The following is a 22291-nucleotide window of genomic DNA, read 5'->3' as shown; positions in this document are numbered from 1 at the left end:
TTGTCCACTCATATCAAACACACCCAACTTGCTGTTTCACACTCAATGCTGTGTAGGCATCATTGGCGGTCTGACCAGTGTGATAACATCAACAGTGGAGGGAGTGAAGACTGAGGGAGGTGTCAGTGGATTTTTCTCTGGTCTGGGGAAGGGACTGGTTGGCACAGTGACAAAACCTTTGGCAGGAGCCCTGGATTTTGCCTCAGAAACAGCACAAACTGTCCGAGACATGGCCAGCCTAAGCAACAGGTATTTTTTTCTCAACTATGTATTCAGGTTATTTTTTTCTATTATGGAAGAGGTTGAGACAAATATTTATATGAATGCCTTATCCATGGCCTTCTGCGTGGCCCTTTTCCAACTACAGGGTGCCAGAGCCTGTACCCAAGCTGGAATAGAAAACAGCATAAATTTTTCAAAACAAAAGCAGCAAATCAGTCTGGCAAGATTGATGAAAAACCAGACTTTGGAAACGATGCAGTAATGTCACACTGCACTGCAGCTCTAGTCACTTCATTTTCAATGACTGTCTAAAATTATTCAAATTTTGTTGGAATTTATTAATATCAATTTTTTTTTATCTTATGAACATTGCATCACATGCAGCTTGTGATTGCATTAAATTACTTAAAACTACTGACGTTAGAAGTGGTAAACAACGACCATAATGCAGCATGTTTGTAGTCATGCAGTCAGTGACATCATTGTTCTGCTGGACATCAGTGGAGTAAATCATCTAGTTGAGCACTGGCTCCAGCACAAGAACCATCACCATTTCAGTGAATAAGGGGTATCTGTGGTTCAATGTTTATAGCTCTTACAACTTTGCAGAGCCTTCGTGACCTCTCTGTTGTTTTGCCCATAAATCCCACCTGTCTTTTGATGAGTTTAGCTTGTGGCAATCCAAGCTCTACACTAATGAACACCTGCTAATGATCCAAAGCACAGTCCAAAACTGGTCCAAAAAACTTGCCTACTGTTTTAAGAGCAGCCTTCAGGGTCTCCCCTTCACTTCATCCTCTAAAGCCAGCAGCTCTACCTGAGGTTTTATGAGGGGGCCCAAAATCTGGTCATATTACACAGGCTGTCTGGTATGTAAAGCCATTTGTTCTTCATTTGCCTATGTATATGTGCAGCGGGGAGTGTTTGTGGTTTTACTGCTCCAACTGGAGGAGGAATGAGTTTCCGGTCCTCTCACCATTCCCCTTGAATGGAGAGAGGCTGTGTGTGTGTGCGGAAAAGGGACCTGCTGGTGAACTTTGCAGTGAAGAGCTGGGGGAGTTTAAGGGAGAGGCATTCGGAGCGTGCCTGCCACAGTGTGGCCAAGAGTTCAGCTAGAGTTCACACACAAAATGTGCAGGATTCGTGGGTCTCAGCGGACACAATCTGACCCAATCTGAGTCAAATGTCCTCAATAACACATTCTCAGGTAGCACTTCTGCACCAAATCTTCACATGTGCTCTGTCTTCAAGGATCAGTTTCTATGCATCAATAACCAGCCATGGTGATTCCCAGTTGAGCTTTCTTCCCTTCCTGTCTGAAACGTTCATGATATTTCCCACATTTTGCACGTTCTCTTGCAAACACTGTCAGTAGTGTCACTGTAGTGACAATGAAGTGATGCTTGTCTCCTGCTGGTCAGGAATATGTATTATACATACCCTCTAAGATTGCAAACAGGAAATAAACAAGTAAATGAGAAGCAGACTGTAGCAAGGTCAGGAATAGTGGAAGTGTCCGCACAATTCTTTTTGCTCTCCTGCCCTGCTAGTGAACTCAGCCTCCCACATCAGCCCCCCCCCCCCCCCCCCCCCCCACTCTCTCACACACACACACACACGCACACACACATAACATACACCATTCCCAACTGCACTATGCAATCCAGGCAGGCTTCCAGAGGCAGCTCAATTACAATTTCAAAACAAAAGCAAAGAAGTGCTGGGGGTTGGCCTGGGGCAGCAGTAGGGGCTCAGACTTTGACTGAATAAGCACCCTGTTCCCCACCTTTAGCTGTCAGTTCAGTTTGGAAAAGCATGCATTTTCTATTACCCCAAGCTTTATTAAAGAAAGTCCCTCATGTGGTTTGCCTCTTGATGTGCATCTGAATGTCACCTTTGGTAAACGCATCAAGGAGAACCTTTATGTCTTCACTAAAGTTTGGTAAACCTCAAATTCCTCCTCTGTAAAAGATGACAGTACTTGTTCTGTGGCATTTAATTGAGACAATGTGCATTTCTGATAATCTTACTGTACCTGCTAATTCTAACTTGTTTTGGAATCAGCATACTAAATACAACTTGATTACACAATTGACCCACAGCTGACTCAGTAAACCAAAGATAAGATAAGCAATATTAGTCAGCCAAGTCTGAAACATACCAGATGAGAAAATATGATGTCTCACCATAAATCAAATGTGTATATTTCAGTCAGACTTTTGCATAGTAAAACGAACACACCTCGATAATGTGATTGCAACTCGGCTTCGTACAGCACATATACACTTTAATCTGATCTAGGACAGCCAATGTCCTACAGACTTTAGCTCCAGCCTACAATGACACACTTTTCTGGAATTTCTAGAAAACTTCAAGACATTGCTTACTATAGGATAGTGAGCCTCCATGAGCAGAGCTGGACACCACTGCTTTAATCAGACTACAGTTGTCCTTGCTTTTGTGCACTTGCTCCAACAGACAGCAGTGACAAGCAATGTGTATTTCAAAAACCTCTATCTTGTATCCTTGAACAGACAAATGAAAACTGTTACTAAACCATGCATAAACCTGCTGTAGCTTGATTACAACTTTGGGATGACAAGAGATGGTGGCCTAATTTGCCTATATTCCAGCAGGCATGCTTTTAGTGGCTATGTCAGTGGAGAACCAAGTTAAACGCCTACATACAGCAGCCTTCCACATCACGCCCGTCCTCAACCCATTTTGCTCATGATCTTTCTCGGAAAGAAGCAAGAAGTAAGAACTGTTTGTTTGCACCCATTGACGGCTGACTGGCTGGGCTCCAAGCCCTGTGCCTGACCTAGAGTTGAACCCTATTGTTCCAATCCCACAATCGGGTGCGGGGCATTGTGCTTGATCGCCTCCAGAGCAGTGGGAGTGGCTGGAGAGGGAGAGAGAGAAAGAGAGGTTAAGAGTCTCTGTGGGTCTGTTACAGTCCTGTCAAGTACAGGGCCAGATCTCATGACTTACGGTTATGATTATGAACCGTGACTTGCTGTCAAAAAGAGAGCCAAGTCCATGTGGAAGTTCTGGCTTTTCTAAGGAAAAAACAACACCACATTCTCCTTAATATGTCATAATGAAGTAACCAGTGGCTTTGGAATATTTGATTTAGTTGCAAATGCTAAAATTTGCCAGGGTGCTGCTGTTTTTCTTTGCATGACATCAGCAGAGTTTATAGCAAATTCAATGAGTCACTTAGTTTTTGTTTTCAATATTAGAGACTTGATGTGGAATGCAAAAGGGCTTGCAAATGTGACCCACTTCGAGACTTCAGGTTTGTCCATTCTTGGTTATCTTCTCTTCCCAATGCCTTGCATTCTGAGTTCTTGATGAACAGAGGCAGCTGCATTCACCCGGGCTTCAGTTTAAACAGAACAGAGAAATGCAGTACACTGCCGTCTTTGTGAATAAACTGGAAACCATCAGCTCTAATCAAATGCCTGCTGGCCCAGATTCAAGCCAGATGTAGGAATTCCACTTGGCCCACCAGTGGCAGCCGAAAAGAAGAGAGGGCTTGTTTGCAGGAGAAGCAAGACCCAAGCTTTGCATTGGCACTGCAGCCTGCTGGCTAGTCCCATCAGCTTTAGCTAGGGCCACCAGAACTCTGAAGCTGTCATGCCCTTGACCAGCGATTGAACTGCACACCTTTAACTAACATAGTGTGCTTGAATGTGTAACAGAGTTGAATGACATGATATGTTGGCAGGATATCACCTTAACAGGCATAGCAGGAGTCTGAGTATTTGGGTTTCTTGGACTGTGCCACAACAGGTGTTATTTCAAGAGACTCCGTTGTACTCTTTAACGGGAAATGGGGGGAAAAGAGGAAAAAAGGTCTAGTCTTTCCAGTAAAAAGGTGCTTCATTCCAACTTGGATTCCCTAACGTTAACCCTCTTAAGGCTGTTGGTTTTGTAAGTAATGATCCTTGTGTGTTTTGTGTGCGTGTTTCAGGCTGAGTGTACAGCGAGTAAGGAAGCCGCGCTGCTGTAAGGGCCCTCAGGGGCTGCTGCCTCGATTCTCCTCCCTACAAGCAGATGGACAAGAACAGCTCTTTCACTTAACGGACAATATCCATTCTGAATAGTGAGTATCTTGTCTGATGGTAATGCCAGGATAAGTTGATCTGCGAAATTCTTCTGTTCCTGAATGTATGATTTGAAACCAACTAAAAATTTGAAGCACATTTTCTAGATCATTTCTAGTTCAAGAATCCCAAACTTGTTGGTACATAATTTTAGTCATTGGTTGGAAGCATCAGGGCTTGTTTATGTGTTCAAAGTGAGACAGAAAAGACATTTATCACCAAAGAGGCTAATCCATCCAGATCAGCAGACTCCCCTGTTGGCCCACATGACCTCTCTCCTCTGAGGTGCCACACAGGCCATTAGTCTTCTCAGCTGCAGCCTGCACACTTTCATCCTTTCTGAAACCGCCTTAATATTGCCTGCTTAATTGGATGTACTAATCTTCACTTCTCTGAACGTAGTCTATGCATTTAATAACACGCTTGACTTAATCCTTTTTCATTTACTGCAGAATTAATATTTTTATACAGATTTACATTAGAATCTGTGAGTGCATAATAGCAAAGCAGATGTACTATGATTCAATTCAGACCAAATTCAATGTAAATTGAATTAACCCAGATTTTGCCAGGGCATAAGACCATTCTGTTTTTTGTAAAGCGATGATGTAACGATCATTCATATGCCTGTTTTCTTCTGCAGTTTCATTGCTGTGGAGCCCATAGACACATACTGTGTGCTGATCTCCTCCAAAGTGGTATATTTCCTCAAGCCTGGAGAATTTGCGGATCGTGAAGCAATCTTTTTAGAGGTCAAATATGATGATCTCTATCATTGTCTGGTGTCCAAGGACCATGGGAAAGTATATGTACAGCTTACTAAAAAAGCAGAAAGCACCAGTAGTGGAGTGGCAATTCCAGGTCCATCACACCAGAAACCTATGGTAAGAGATGTGTCCCTTCATGTGTGTATGTGTGCATATATAATATATATATATATATATATGTATATGAGGTGAAGTGACATTCAGCCAAGTATGGTGACCCATACTCGGAATTCGTGCTCTGCATTTAACCCATCCAACGTGCACACACACAGCAGTGAACACACACACACCGTGAACACACACCCGGAGCAGTGGGCAGCCATTTTATGCTGCGGCGCCCGGGGAGCAGTTGGGGGTTCGGTGCCTTGGTCAAGGGTACCTCAGTCGTGGTATTGAGGGTGGAGAGAGCGCTGGACATTCACTCCCCCCACCTACAATTCCTGCCGTGTCACGTCCTCACCATATATATATAAACTTTGGGGATTGAATGTCCAGCAGTAATGGTATATCATTACTGCTGGACATTCAATCCCCAAACATAAGTGTTTTACCAAAATCATGTAAAAACACTTTGTCATCCATTCCAAATGTCCAACTCCAATGTAATTTGTTGTTTCTCCATAGGTCCATGTGAAAAGCGAGAACCTTGCCATCAAGATTTCACAAGAAATCAATTATGCCAAGAGCCTTTACTATGAACAGCAGCTCATGCTGCCTCCCAGTGAGAATGAGGATATCTTATTATTAGACTCTTAACTACACTGACCTGCAGGATAGATGGTGTTTCTCGCTCATTTTTCAGCAGCTACTTCCTTTTTTCTGTTTCTGTGGAAGGACAGTAATAAATCAGCAGAGCGTGATCACCCACTTAAGCCAGTGTACGGGACATGCTCGCAGCATGTGGTTTGTTCAGTGACGCAAACTAGTCTAGAGAGGCTGCTGTAAGCTCTGGCAAGCACAGATTTAACTTGAGCATATGCAAGTATTTTAAGTTCCTTGCAAACCTTAGAAGTATAATTAATGTTTTTGTTTTTTATGATTGGCAAAATAACTTGTGTTTGTCGCTAGATACACACAGCTATTCTGACACTGTATATGTTTGTGTATAGATCCTCTATGTACATAGATAGGCACAAACCAATAGGACTATCTGCCATGTATATATAATGTTGAAAATAAGAATATGGTATGAAATTGGGTTGCTGTTCAAAACTGCCTTTAAAAGAAAGTTAATTTTGCTCTGAATATGTGAGTGATTGGAGGTTGATTGAATGATTGAATTGCACTGATGTAAATGTAGGAAACTTAAGCTGCTCTCACCAATCCCTGGTGAGCCAACATTAACACAAACACAACACAGAGAATGAGTGTTGTAAATACTGTCATTGCATTTTTCACTTCTCCACATGCAGTCCACCCGCAAAAACATCTGTCTGGTGTTTTTCTTCTCCCAGTTATTTTCTCTTTTTTCTATATCCATCTTAAGGAAGGTAATGAAAAATTTGACGTGTTTACCCTTTATTTAGTTTCTAACTAAGATCTTTTACAAGTTCAAGCTTAAGATATGAAAAACTTTTAACATATTTCAACATCCAAAATAATGGTGTTCTGTAGCACATAAAATAATGATTCTCTGCCTTTTTGTGTGTAAAATCAATATGAAGATTTGTCATCTGATCACAGAGACAATGAGCTATTGTACTTTATTCTTCCCTATCTCAAACACTTATTTTACTCACTGTTTTAAATTGATCAGTATCAAGTAATTGATTAAGTTTCACTGAAGGAAGCTATTCATTTTAAGTTGTTACAAGTTGCTACCAAAGATCAGACACTAATGTTTTCTCTTTTAGAGAATTACCTTCCTCGCTTATCTTAACTACATATACTGGTCTTTCAACAACAAAAAAAGTCGATTTTTAACTTATGTGACCGTGCCTCTGAAATCACTGGTCAATATATTTTAGGATAATATGAACAGTACACCTAATGTGTTTTCTAAGTTGTCTTATTTAAATAATATGTTGAATACAGCCCTACAAAGCTGGTTTCCTCTATAACTGCACAAATATGCAAAGTAAATATATAGTGTATATTTAATTTGTTTTAATATGCAAATGTATAAAGATAAATAAAATTTATGGTTTAACAGTGTTTGTAATTATTGCATTCTTTCCAATAATGATTCATTTGTAATATTTTGGTGTGCTTTTTTTCTTTTTATTTATGGGTCATTCTATGAAAATGTCCATTTTTCTGTTCCTTGCCTTTATAGAAATATTACACTTGAAAAACACTTTAGGGTTACAATTTTTTATATTTTAAAATGAAACGATGTGTTATTTGAACAATTACACCTTCTTGAGCCATCAATGTGGCAATATTTGTTTTTAACCACAAAGTTGCTCGTCCCCACAGCCATGTACAGAGAGAAAGTGCTTTATTTTGAGGTCAAAAACAGGTTTTTATACCATTTAAAAGACATCAATGTATTCATAACTATCAAATATATGATGTAAATGACATAAAAAAGCCAAATAAATATTATTAAATATATAATGTAAGTAGTGGTCCCCTGGAGTTTTGTCACTGTTGTTACCGTTGTAACAAATATCATTTATTTTAAAATAAATCACAGTGATGTCATCACTTGACTTCCTTCCTCCTATTTCCTGAAGAGCTATGAAGAAAGGCCCATGTTAAGCCCACTGTCTCTTTTCAGTTTTCAGAAATTTTCTCATGATTTCATATGAAGCTTTTAGTTGAAGTCTATGACCTACAGTACTTTATTGTTAGGGAATTGTAAAAAAAAAAAAAAAAGAAAAGGAATGGATTAAACTACTTAATTTAGTGAGTATACCATGATCGACAACATGTGGTTTGATACCTTGCAGCAGACATTTTGTAAAATGCATTTTTCATGAAATTTGTCATGTTCTTTTACTAACTGCTTTCACTAAATGCCAAAAGTAACAATTTAGTATCATCTAATACTTATAGTTGAAGAAAAAATTAAATGTGTGGCATGATAATTTTACATCCACTGAATTCTGCTACATTCAAGAGTTTAGAGATTTAAAGAATTGCATCATAACTTAGTTGTTTGTAACTGTTTTTTTTTTCTTCAAATATTTTCATTGTTATAACAAATACATGATTGAGTAAATGAACTAACATCATTTAATCGCACTCTTAACAAACCGGATTAAAATAAATAAAACATAATCTCCTTATTTGTTGCATGATCATTTTTCTATAACTACGTCCTGAATTTTTTTTTGATAAATAATATTTAATAAAAACCTCTAAAATTGCCAAAGAAGTAAGATAACACCAGTGACAAAAAATGGTACATGTGGTCTTTAAATAAATGCACAAAAAATATAAAAAATTAAAAAAAATCATTAAGCTGTCATTTACGTGTATTCATAAATCAAAAGGTAATCTAATAATGTGGTCTAAGTTTAAATAAAAAAAACTATACATTTTAAGACATCTTGCCGTACCAGAAGTGGACGTTTACGTGTGCTTTATCCATTGTTTCTGCTTTGTGTACCAGGAAATGTCAACGTGCTCTAGGCAGGATTTTTTCTGTTTACTTTCTGTGAGATTGGATGAACCTCCATGTTTGTGGTCTGAAAAGTAGGCCTGTAATTTCACTTTTAGCATCTAGACTTGACCAATGTTTGCGTATCCCTTTTTAATTAAAGTCTCCATTTCTGCGGCTGACGAACAGGGGTTAGTTGACGCACCATGTTTATTATCGCGAGATGTAAGACACGATCATTTGCTTATAACGGTGAATTTTAGTTGTCAATAAAACAGTGATTTAATGATATCAAAATGTATTTAAAATTACACACAAGTTTTCTGTAACATAATTTATTTTAGTTAAACAAGGCTGCATTTTCAAACACTTTCCCTGCGCCCCAATGTGCATACTATCCATCCTAAATTCCATTAGTAATTGTCAATACTATTTAGGGCAGATAGGGTGGATTGTATGCACATTGGGACGCAGGGACTGTCTACATTCTTCTTCTTGACTGACGGTGTGATGTCCGATCAATGGTCTCTTCCCTCAGGGTGACACACTCATTAGCTAAAGATGGATGTGCAGTGGCCACACAACCCTGCCCTGCTTGCACGACTAACATTGAAAAGGACAATACTATTGCTAACTTTTAGCATTCATGCACTGCATAGACGTATAAGCGTGCTTTCGTTAATGAGATGCTGTCATAAGAAACACATGGGTTCAAACAAACAAGTATGTGGTAACACAGACCAGTCTGACAAAATCTGGTTCAAATATGATCTCACAAACTTGTGAAAGCTAATGGCATATGTTCAACATCCCTGAAGTTATCTGATACAACCGGTTACCATGTGCCCTACAATTCTCCTAGTACCCATTTCTACTTCTTTTCCACCTGTGCTGGGTCACATTAAGCAGTTCTTTTTCCTGGGCAAAGGGTTCATCACAGGGTGAGCTGTCTGTCCAACAACTTACTCAGATTTATCTACTATTTGGCTAACCTTGCTCTGAACTCACCCCCTGAGATTTGAGCTAACTTCTCCAACACACATGCACTCCATGACACAGTTTCATGTCCTGATCCCACTCTCAACAGTGTCCATCATTGCCGTTAGACATGCCAAGACTCATTCTTCAGTTTTTGTCATTTGTGTTATACAACATTTTTGGTGATTATTCCCCCAGCCCCACAGCATGCATTATTTATTTTATATAGTTTATCAGAAAGTAACTTTTCCTTTCAGCCACAAAATAACAGCAGAGTGTAGAATGAAGAATGTTTTGTGAATTGGTAATCACATAATTGCAATAGCTGCTTCGTGCCTGTTGTATATCAGTTTCAGTCCCCAGTGTGCTTTGATAACACTATATTGTCTTCTAATACTGCAGCAGGGATGCACCGCATGGAAAGAATTTGAGGGAAAGATGCCGAAAGACATCTGCCTGTAGATTTGATTTTATGAGGTTACACAGTCTTAGATCTTGCATCCAATTTGGCAAATCGAGGTGTAGGAGAAAATTGTGAACAGGCACTGCATTACCTACCCATCTGTTTGGTGTCTGCAAACATCAGCTGTTCAGCTAGGTGTGAGTGACAAAGCTGAATAAAATGACAAGTTCTAGATTCATCTATTAACCTTCCAGTGGCTGACCCCTCTCCAGTGTGCTTTCCTGTTTAGCGGAGTTAGTGTTATGACAACCCTGCCTAGTGTACAATGAGCTCACGATTGGCTGGCCTGCAGTGGTGGAATGCTGACCATGAAATGCCTGTGAGTTTTGGCAGAGACCGAACAAGCGCACTGCCAGGGGCTGACACTTCCCTGTTTTCAAACCAACATGAACACCCACAAAATAACACTCACCATGGTTTTTTTAAGCTCAAATACTGTTTATTTGAAGTTGACAGTAATATGAAGATAGACATGCTGGAATTACTTTAAACAAGTCCCATACGGCAAAAAAATATACTTTTTTTTTTTCCCTGGCCAAAATATATTTCTAATATATGAGGTAAACAGTACTGCTTAAATTCAAAATATATTTAGTTTAAACCAAAATATATTTCAAAATATACTTTGAGAAAGAACATACACTTACAATCTTAACTTGAGTAAATGCAAAAATCAAATTTTTTTTTAAATTATGTTTTGGACAGTATTACGTTTGGATTGAAATATAAAAAATGGCCAAAAGATAAATGAGAAAAAAACTAAAACTTACTAATGTTGATGTAAATATATTTTAACATCTATATTAGCAACTTTAAAAATATAAATATTTGGAAAAATATATATACATTTGCCGTATGTGGTTGAAGACTTGACTTTGACTTTTGTTACAAAAATGTTCTTAAAATCAGTGAAAATCTATAAAACTCCCATGTCACACCTTACAAGGGCAAACAAGCCCTGATGAAAACCTCAGAGCATTGTAAGAATCATTTCTTTATTAAAGGGATAGTTCAACCAAAAATGAAAATTACCCCATGATTTACTCACCCTCAAGCCTATGTGTATATGACTTTCTTCTTTCAGACGAATACAAATGGAGCTACATTAAATAAATGTCCTGGCTCTTCGTCTTTATAACAGCGGTGAATGTTGCTTGAGATTTTGAAGCAAAATAAAGTGCATCCATCCATCATAAAAAGTGCTCCACATAAAGTCCTACTGAAGTGAATTGATGCATTTGTGTAAGAAAAATATCCATATTTACAACTTTATAAACCGTAATCTCTAGCTTCTGCTAACTGTTGTATGAACGTTCACGAGAGAGTGGCGTTCCAACAGGTGACGTAGGACAAAGGCGTAGCGTAAGCTCCAATAAGAATACGCTAGTCTCTTGAGAACCAAGTTTTGTTTACATAAAAGGAAAACCAGTCTCCTCTTGGCTTATATTGATATCCTTTGACATTTTTCTTTACAAATCCTTATTTTTGTATTTCTAATTCGTGACTGGTGTTTTGTTTTGCTGGAATGCCACTCTCTAGTTAGTGGAAGCTAGAGATTATAAAGTTTTAAATATGGATATTATTCTTACACAAACACATCGATTTGCTTCAGAAGGCCTTCAGAATCCCCTGGAGCAGTGTGGAGCACTTTTTATGATGGATGGATGCACTTTTTTGGGCTTCAAAATCTCGAGCCATTATAAAGCTTGGAAGAGCCAGGACATTTTTTAATAGAACTCTAATTGTATAAGTCATATACACTTAGGATGGCTTGAGGGTGAGTAAATTATGGGGTAATTTTCATTTTTGGGTGAACTATCCGTTTAACTGTAACAGTCTGTGCTCCTTACTATCACAATATCCAAAGAACACGTTCACCTACATGCCTGTGTGCAGTCCAGTATAGGGCAACAAATCCAAATTTATCCACGTAAATCTCGCAGACATAGCAGTTCCTGGGAAAACAAACCACCTTGATACGCTGTTCCCAATGACCCTTTCACAGTCTTTTTTTTTGCGTCCACAAAGCAACAGATTGATGTTCCTGGACGTAGTGCTTGCTTTGCGTAAAAAAAATGGTTTTGAGGATTTTTCACAGTCATACTGCGTCTAAGTTTAAGTCCGTCCTTTGAATGTGTTCATACAGGTGTAGCTTCCTGAAAACTTATGGATCTCTTCCAGGGCAGACTGGGGCAAAAGACTGTGGAAAAAATCAAGACGTTATGTGCAGCCAATTGAAATATACGTAATATATAATGCACAGAATAATGAATAATCTTTGATGAAATAATGAATTGTGAATATAAATATGTTATTCTGCTCTGATTCCTACAACAGTGATAGTCTCACCTCTTAAGGATGACAAGAAAGTGCATGGTCCATGGCAGGACAACAAAGGCAGTGTTGGTCCTTACAGCTTCCACAGTGCGCTCAGCCACCATCTCAGGATTCAGAGGAGGAAACAGCTTAGGGAACCTAAAACATGAATTCATTGAATGATGAACCACATTTTTAAATTTGAACTAGGTCTTCATGTTTATCAGCACTAGCAGATCATTACCTAACTCTCATGCCTTGGAACATCTCTGTGTCAGTATGGAAGGGAAGCACCGTGGTGCAGCCCACTCCTGGACAGTCCAGCAGGCCTAGCGTCAGGCTTTCCATGAAGGCATAAGACGAGGCCTTGGACGTGCAGTAGTCGATGGCTCCAGGGATGGAGGAGAGGGAGAGAATGGAGTTAATGCACACCACGTGGCCGTTGCAGAGCTCCAGTATGCGAGGCAGAAATGCTTTCGTGGTCTGTGGGGGAGACAGACACAATTACACATTGTTCTGTTCCCTCAATCATCTTCTGGAAAATCCAACAATAACAATGAAAGCTTCAGAACTTTGGGGTCGGGAATGTGTTAATTGTCTAGTATTCTCTAGACTACCTTTGGTGAAAGTCAACAAGCATATTTGACCGGCTCAGCAGAAATATGAGCCTGCATTCAGTGTTTGATCTCAAGTCAGATGATGGCTCTTCTGCAAAACTCTATATAAAACTGGCATTCAGAAAACGCCATGTGTTTGAGATTAGAGCAACAATATATTACAGCAATCCTCAGCATGAGCTACTACTAAGTCTCAGATGATCAGCTCTTGTTCTCATTGACTATGAATGTGTCCTAAAAAGCATGACTGTGTGTAGCCTAGATCTTCCGGGCAGTCCATTTTCTTCTAAAAGTTTTACTATTCCACCAGTTCTGTTAAAACCGTTCGCTTTTGTTTGTGAATCTCTCTTGTTGTCTCTGACTGTTCTATGTGAGGAATGCAGTGTTACTTTTTCTCTCTTGGCAAAAACATGCTTAATGATGAGGAATTACGCTTCCAAGAATTACAGCATGCCAAGTGACTTAACGTTAAGTAACTGAAAAATGTTCTGCAAAACACAAAGGAGTATCTAGAGTCGTGTTAGGTTCAAAGCACGGTTGCTGCACTACGCTAAATTGACAGTCATGCGAGCAGTGAGTAAGTTAAGATATTGATTAGTCTCTTACCCAGAACTGTCCAAGTGTGTTTATGTGCTGGGTTTTCAGGAGTGCGTCATCATCACTGTCCATAAGACTTTTTCCATGGACAACAGCTGCATTATTGACAAGAATGGTGACATCCCCGACCTGTGTGAAAATAAAATAAATATAAATAATGCAATTATTTAATTTTAGAAAACAACATGAACAAGGGTACCACACAAGAAAGCACTATATATGGGAGTCTTTGGCATTAAAATACTTCAAAATCCCTAGCCTAGACCCTAGCAGCCACAAAGGGGGTGCTAGAGAGCACCCTTCTGAAACCTAAAATGACAAATAAGACGCCTCACAGTCTTGTGGATGGATGTACCCAAGCAAAAGCCACAGGACTAGCTGCTGAAGACGGGGTCATTCAAATGTAAAGTCCTTTTGGCTAAAATATATTTTTTGATCTCTTGAGACAAGGCATGAAGAGTTTCAACATACCTTTTCCCTGAGCACTTTGGCCTGCTGGTACACTTCCTCTCTGTTGCCCACGTCGCACACAAAGTAATGGCACTCTGTTCCGGTCATGGAGATCTCCTCACATGTGTCTTTTAAACATTTCTCTGTGCGGCCCCACAAAATCACCTGAGGGAGGAAAATCATGATTGGTGTAAAGTAAATGCATAACATAATTTACACTTTTCAAGACAACAGGAGGAGTTTTTACATTGTAAGCTGAGGGACAACTCTCTCCAACCCTGTGATGTATTATGCATGATTGCTACACATTGATGTATAAGTTCTCTAAGGAGTTACTGAATTAAGTATTTCCTTATCATTGCACACGAGGTTTAGGGAGAGCCAGTGAGAGTGATAGAGGACAGGATCAGGCTGTGTAGGTCGGTTAACTCTCTGGCTATTAGATCCATCACTCAGCAAGGTCAGCGAGAGGTAATGAACACAAGGATGAGTCCGCCCCCTCCCCATCCTGTCGATCTCAATCCACCTCATAAACAAACATACATAAAACAGTCACTTTTTCTGAGGAATCCTTCAGTATTCAAAGCCTCTCAAGGGAGAGCATTAATTTAGGGAATCTCACATAACCTGTCAAGAACGTGTCCGGGTCACCCCAATTGTTTTTCGTTTTTTGTTGTTTGTTTTCTTGCACTGTGACAGTACAGAATAATTCAATTAAATTAAATTAAAAAATAATCCATCTAGGGTATTATAAAATAACATAAAAACAATCTATCCAGGGTATAAAAATAAAATAAAAATAAATAAATAAATAAAATAAAAAATAATCCATATAAGGTACTTCCCTGTTTGCCAGGAAAATGCTCCAGCATCTCTGGTAACCCTACATGGGACAACTGGAAAATAAAATGAAATGAAATGAAATGAAATGAAATAAAATAAAATAAAATAAAACTAATATATCCAGGGTGTTTCCTTGCCTATGGGTCGAGATTCTGCAGAGTCTCCATTATCCCCACAATCCTATGTAGGACAATATATAGTCACAGTGCAATTAAAAAGTGTTAATAGTACTAAAATTGGCTAAATTGTCTTTATATAAAATCTAATTTTGAGAGGGGCAGAGTGAAACAGGGCAAGCAAGCAACAGATGTGCTTTCTCATGTGACATACTGCCTGACTCATGTCCCACCAATGTCACAAACAACAGCACATGGTGAGCGTCCCATTATCAGTAAAGGTTCAAGCAGAGCCACCGGGAGACATGGGCAGGGGCAGTCTAACGCCCCCTCATTAGTGCTGGCCCAGAGGGGTCAGGCATGGGCCAAAGCCCAGCTGGGAGTATGGGAGTGCCAGCCTCTATTCACCTTTACCTTCCCACCTTTATACCTCATCCTTCATCATTAACTTAGCAGATCTTCATAATTATAAATGTACTTTTAAAATATTTGAATGCTGTTCAAGGTTTCTAAACTTACAGACTAATGCAGTAGATAATAAGGAAAGATGTTCATCCTATTTGAATCCCCTCTTAGGGAAATAAAACACATATTTGATCAATATGTAATTGAGGAGGCCTAACATGTGTCTGCTTGACTTGACTTTTTATACACAGCTTCAGCTCCATTGGCTTTCCGTTTGATTCTGTTCCTCTGGGATTCAGCCGTAAGCAGCCCACACAATAACACAAATGACATCATCAGCCCTGCTCTGCAAAAGCTGGCTGACCTGCCAATGAACTTGGTTGTGGTAACCAATCTGCAAGGTGCTTCTCTGCCTACTACACCCCTTGCAATTGATCCATTCACACACCTACACATGTTGGGCGCACATTCACACACATGAATGCAGCACATATACATTCACTCCCTCACACGCACACTATTAATGTATTCCTGACACTTGAGCTTTTAGTGGTGTTACTCTATTCTTGGGAAGAGTGATATAGTAAGTTTAAATCAGTTTTATATTCATTAACAATAATCAGAATAAATAAGATGATTTGTGACATCCTGTACGACTGGGGAGTTTGAACTTCCCTGGAAGGTTAAAGAGTCACACATGATTTGAGTTCAACAAAACAGCCGTGCCTGTCAGCAGCCCATTGTTGGGCATTTGTAAAGACATAAAGGCTTTGGAAACACCTGTGTTTGTGTGCAGGAGGAATATGAAACAGAACTCAAGGCTTCAGATGAGGGCAGCAACAGGTCACTATCTTCTGTTGACTGCGCTGACTAAACCACACTGTGCCCCAACAGGACAAACTCGGCCATTTCAAAGTGTATTTACATAACCAAAAAGGTGTGTTTACTGCAATGTGAATAAATCAGGTAAACATGACCCTTACTGGTTTTGTTTGGTTGTCAGTAATGCTAAAATAATAAACAAACCAATCAATTATGTAACAGAAAATGTCCTACTCACATTTGGAAGTTTCTTATAGGCACATAGATCTGAGCTGAGCTTACTTTAAAACGTAGGCCCTATGTGTGAGTACTGTAGGAGTTATAAAAATTCACATTTTATAACTTAATCCATGTCAGCAAGTGAGCAATTTTGATAGTGATATTACAAACAGGGCGTGGTCTATTTTCACCTGTCGCCAAATACCTGTAGACGCTAACGAAGAGAAGTGGCATTCGCCAGATGAGGTAACCATAACAACTGTACGCCGCGTGCGCGCTTTCCGTGACGGCGATAAATAGCCTTGTTATGTTTCATTTTATTATATGTCTGTGCAAATATATCACAGAACTTTATTGTTCTCTTAAAAAAGTTTTGTAGATAAATAGGCTACGTTTGTTTAGCTAATCAATAGCGTTGTTAATGGCGCCAAATTACAGTTTGTGTTGCGCGAGACTAACCTCAGATTGCGCTTTAGAATTTTACATTTCACAATACATTAGATGCATACTAATACTAATACATTTATTTCTTTAAAAAGCTCAAATTCATTTTCAATAGGCGGTCCTTGATCAAGACTGCACTCGGTTGTTGTTTTTTTAATTACAAAGAGCATGTGAGTATATAACATCGTAATGAATTGCGTTACACCGAATAAAAACACTAACGCAACCTTACCTTTCTTGCTCCTTGCTTGGCAAACTCTTTAGCCAGGTGACGGCCGATTCCTCTTCCACCTCCAGTGATCAGGACCACATCAGCGCCCAGATCTCTGCGCTTCTGGCGCGTAAAGAAGCGCACGATCGCCCTCAATAAGCAAAATAAGATCTGGAGAGGAAAAAGCAACGCGCATCCCAGCACCTTCATCTCCATCATGACTTTCAGATAGTCCGATTTTTCTGTCGAGTTTGTGGAATAAAAGAAGCGAGTGCTTGTAACTTGTCAGCTGTCAAAAGGCACGCTTAAGTTATCTGAGTAACTGGAAATGCGTCCTGCTCTCCTGGTCTGTAAGAAGAAAGTCCCTTAAAGTGCGAGCAGGTCTAACAGAGGAGGTCCATCAGCGTGCCAAGTGTCTTACCTACCTACGAATGAAGAACTGTCACATGTGAGACGTCTCTCTCTCTCTCTCTCTCTCTCTCTCTCTCTATGGAGAACGGTATAATATCAGCCGGTCTCCGTGCGCACAAGAGGCGGGACGGAACTCAAGTGTCTTACGAAGATTGAGAGAGATAATTAGTGAAACATTTATTCATAATTTATGCTACACTGTTATCCTCTCATTATACGTGAAGTCATGCTGATCACTCATCATGTGAACTGCTGTGAGACTCATTAGTAATGTGCATCTGTTTTGTCATCCAACTTTCAAGCATCCTTAGACGTTTTCACGCGGCATTTCGGCTATTTACAATATCTGTACAGTTTAATGCTGCTCTTCGAATTCATGTGAAAAAAGGTTCATCTCACAAGCAAGAATCCAAATGCGGCCTTCAAATGGAAATATCGAGCTCCGCAGCTAAGAGAACGTTCTCGCTTTTCAATGTTATGAACGTTCTGTTCTTAAAATAGCACAAAGCATTATTAATAGAGGGTTTTTTTCATACAATGTTTGTTTATGGACATTCATCTAATGTAGCATTCACATAATGTTTGCAAAATTATAAAAATGGAATGTTCCCTTAACGTTCAAAAAACCGAGGGAAAATATTTTTAATTAAAAATGGAAAAATTGACATTTTGAACGTTCAGAGAACATTCAGAATTAGTTTTTATAACTTTGGGACCATTACTAAAACATATTTTTGTTAGCTGGGTCATTACCCTAATCTAGCAAAGTATCTGTTTAGTCATTTTACAGCGGCCTCGAACATTGCTCATCCAAAATTTAAAGTTGCACTTGTGTTTGTGTCCCCAAATTTGATTGTGCATAAAATAAAATTACAATAATTTTGCATCGCTCATTACCACTCACAACCGACTTGTTTGCCGCCATATTTCGCGTCGACATACACGCCCCTTCCAAACGTCACAACCAGGTCATTCATTACCTGAGTATTTATTTGCGGAAGTTTGCGTTAATCTTATTATTTTATAATAATTAATTGGACGTTGTAAACTGTAACACCATCTTTTACATTTTGTACGAATTTTGTATAAACAGAAAAAAAAGAATTTAAATTAATTTCAAAAGTTGCCTTTAATTATTCTGTATCACGTGTAGCAACACACCTTGTTCACTGCAGAGATAATGACTTTGCGCTATAATGCATTACATAACTGCTTGAGGAACTTCTCAGTGCGCACCAGCCAAAAGGGTCTATGGACATTTTAGGTATAAAAAAGGTCTGAAGATCTATACCGTCATCTAGAGGTCATATGCAGTAGGTGAATCTCATTCTCAACATTCAATAGCTTCAGCCATGATATCAAGTAAATGATTTTGTATGGAGCGATTTTTGTGCCAATATTTATCAAACAAATCCAGTGTTTTGCAAATAAACACAATCCAGTGTTTTGCAAATAAACACAATCTGCTTTGCAAAGAAAAACTCGACTTTCAAACAAACGCAAAGGGATTTTAAAATACAAAACTCTTTGAGAGAAAATGCAGAGGTATGGACAAATATATGTATTGTGTGTTACAAACTGTGAGACTCATTTGCCTTTTTATGAGGAAACTTGGCTTGATTTTCTCACACGAATGCGGGCAGATTTTCTCACATGTGCGATTGAGCAACTTTCTTTCCCAAAACAGCAGATGGCGCTGTTGGTCAATTTACGCTAGTCTCCCGAGACCTGAAACACCTCTTTACCTTTTCAGACCAATATGAGTGGGGAACAGGTGAGTTTCTGTCTTACTAGATCTATTAACCATTTAGATGTTTTCACAAAGTGACCCTACTACAGTGTCAGTGAAATTCACAACAAGTGCTGTAAAGTTGTTAACATGATTGATTAGTTCAAAAATCAGAGGTGACCTGGATAAAATTTTTACTAGGCTGTCTTTCCCTATAAAAACTGATCCATACTCCGTATCTCTTATCCTCTGTTGGATCGCGGGATATAGAATATACATATATATTGATACAATTGTTCAACATTCAAAACGATGCAAATGTATAATAGATACATAATAAAAGGCAAATGAGTCTCACAGTTATAACACACAATACATATATTTGTCCATACCTCTGCATTTTCTCTCAAAGAGTTTTGTATTTGAAAATCACTTTGCGTTTGTTTGAAAGTCGAGTTTTTCTTTGCAAAGCAGATTGTGTTTATTTGCAAAACACTGGATTTGTTTGATAAATATTGGCACAAAAATCGCTCCATAATTTTGCACTCAACAGCTCGGATATAAAGAACAATATTAAATATAGCTGCGAGCAGCGATGACGGGCCCAAGCCGTCAGCATACGCCACCCCGGTGGCATCGATAAAACGGTGCCCAGCGAGCACAAGCATCACAGTAACCCTCTGGCAGTTTGGTTTTAAGGGATACGGCAATTAAAGGGTTAATCCAAACCATCAACTCTGTGAAACACACACACACAGAACAACATATAAAACTTTAAATTCTATGAAAATATATTTTTCATTGGTAGTTGATGTTAGTTAATGCATTTACTAATGCTAACAAATGAGAAATTATTATAGTTACCAAAGGTTTTAATGATTTATAAGCATTTTTTAATGATTTATTTTTCCATTAACTAAAATGAATAATTTTTTCTAACACAAATGAATAAAGTAAAAAATATATTGTTAATATTTAATGTTATTTGTGAATTAACCAATGTTAAAAAACAACATTATTTAACTGTTGTTAATTTACATCATTAATAAATATATACCATTTAATGTTGAAATCAATGTTTTAATGTTTAAAATCAATTCCAAAATGTGTTAATATATTAAATTTTAAAGTTTTATCTTTTGAACATGACTATTTTTCTAATATTAAAAATATTATGTTCATTGTTAGCTCATTGTAAGTTCATACTATCAATGAAGAATTAACATGCTTTAAAAAATATATTTTTCATTGTTAGTTCATGTTAATTAATGCATTCCCTACTGTTAACAAATGAGACTCAATTATAAAGTGTTATCAAAACCTTTAATGCTTTAAGCATTTTTTAAGGATTTTATTGAGAAGTTTAAACAGACTCTCTCTCTCTCTCTCTCTCTTTCTCTCTCTCTCTCTCTCTCTCTCCCCCTCCACACTCACTGAACTCACACAGTCAGTCACTCACCCAGTCACCTACCGCACACATTAGAAGCACAGTGACAGGATATCTCTGATAAGTTTTAAAATTTTCTTCTCGCCATAGTGTACTGTAAATTCATGGAATTAATCACATATCCTCAGACTGTCTTGTTCTGTGTTTGGTGTGAATTTGTGGTTTCTGCTTGGAGGTGTATGAATTTGTTTACAGCCCGTTTTGAAAAAAAAAAACACATAAAAAAAAAAAAGCCGACTTCCTGTTGGTCGTAGCTAATGTCTGTAAATTAGAAAGTTGTCCGGCTTAATGTGAACAATTTATGTACCAAGTTTGGTGTCTGTAGCTATCATTATATATATATAATCATTAATAATTATATTCCATTTAATGTTGATCAATATTAATTCCAAAATGTGTTAATATATTATTAAATTTTAAAGTTTCTCTTTTGAACATGACTATTTTTCTAACATTAAAAATATTTTGTTCATTGTTAGTTCATTGTAAGTTCATACTATCAATGAAGAATTAACATGCTGTAAAAAATTATATTTTTCATTGTTAGTTCATGTTAATTAATGCATTCCCTACTGTTAACAATTGAGACTTAATTATAAAGTGTTATGAAAACCTTTAATGCTTTATAAGCATTTTTTAAAGATTTAAAAAAAACAGACCCTCTCTCTCTTTCTCTCTCTCACCCAGCTCCTCAATCCACACAGTCACTCACACAGTCACTCACACCCCACCCCCACCCCCTCACTCAGCTGCAGGCTGACAGGGAACTCTCACTCATAGAAGCATTGTAACAACTGTCTGATAGTTTTTAAATTTTCTCCTCTGCATAGTGTATTGTAAATTCATGAAATTAATCACATATCCTCAGACTGTATTGTTCTGTGTATGTAATTTTTTATGAAGTGTTTGGAAGCTGCTCTTAAAAGATAAAAAAAAAAAAAAAATCTCTTTTTTACTGTAACTTTAATAAATTGCCATTAAATCATCGTTCAAGATATCCTAAATCCGTCCGCAATTTAGCATCTTCAGTATTTTGGCATCATGAGAAAAAATGTTTGGTGTGATTTACGTGTTTCTGCTTTGAGGAGTATGAATTTGTTTACAGCCCGTTTTAAAAAAAAACCCACATTAAAATAAATATAGCCGACGTCCTGTTGGTCGTAGCTAATGACTGTAAATTAGAAAGTTGTCCGGATTAATAAGAACAATTTATGTACCGAGTTTGGTGTCTGTAGCTAAAACTAACCCCCCCATTTTTGACAAAAGGTGGCGCTATAGAGTGCCTCTTCCACGCCCGTTTATGAGGTTTTTCCAGTGTCTAACTATCATTAAAATGGATATGTGTGTTGAGTTTCATGACATTCTAAACATGTTATCTGCCTCAAAATCACCAGAAACGAATTTTCAACTTTGACACGTTGCCATGGCAACATAATTTTAGATATCAATATTCCCTTCACAGTTTTACATCGGCCGTGTTTTGACATTATTCTGGTGAAGTTTGAAGCAAATCGAGTAAAAATAAGATGCTGAATTCAAATAATTTTGAAAACGACACACTTCCTGCAGCCAGTTGGT

General features: G+C 38.2%; 2 protein-coding genes across 3 annotated transcripts in view; one reads left to right on the top strand and one right to left on the bottom strand.

Moving 5' to 3' along the window:
• Window positions 1–7252, top strand: part of LOC306859836 (intermembrane lipid transfer protein VPS13D-like) — a 43031-nt gene extending 35779 nt beyond the window's left edge. Inside the window, exons 66-69 of the mRNA XM_079401168.1 lie at window positions 57–249; window positions 4199–4330; window positions 4975–5215; window positions 5723–7252. Coding sequence (XP_079257294.1) covers window positions 57–249; window positions 4199–4330; window positions 4975–5215; window positions 5723–5854 — 698 coding nt within the window. The 3' untranslated portion in view covers window positions 5855–7252. The remainder of the gene's footprint in view (window positions 1–56; window positions 250–4198; window positions 4331–4974; window positions 5216–5722) is intronic.
• Window positions 7253–10510: 3258 nt separating this feature from the next.
• Window positions 10511–18472, bottom strand: LOC306859212 (short-chain dehydrogenase/reductase 3-like). 2 transcript variants are annotated; one of them, XR_013783283.1, is made up of 7 exons: window positions 17148–17559; window positions 14088–14231; window positions 13626–13745; window positions 12647–12885; window positions 12436–12561; window positions 11858–12286; window positions 10511–11204 (listed from the first exon to the last, which is right to left on the bottom strand). XR_013783283.1 is itself a non-coding variant. In XM_079400127.1 (6 exons), exons 1-6 carry the CDS (start codon window positions 17343–17345, stop codon window positions 12202–12204), a joined length of 912 nt encoding a protein of 303 aa, XP_079256253.1. In that variant the 5' UTR covers window positions 17346–18472; the 3' UTR covers window positions 10511–12201. The 2 variants fall into 2 exon arrangements, 1 of the variants encoding a protein (XP_079256253.1); XM_079400127.1 differs by having other exon boundaries at window positions 10511–12286; window positions 17148–18472.
• Window positions 18473–22291: the final 3819 nt, after the last annotated feature.

This window comes from Barbus barbus (genome assembly GCF_936440315.1).
Source record: "Barbus barbus genome assembly, chromosome: 40".
NCBI classification, from domain to species: domain Eukaryota; kingdom Metazoa; phylum Chordata; class Actinopteri; order Cypriniformes; family Cyprinidae; genus Barbus; species Barbus barbus.
The sequence above is the reverse complement of the archived record's forward strand: the minus strand, read 5'-3'. Positions and strand labels throughout refer to the sequence as shown.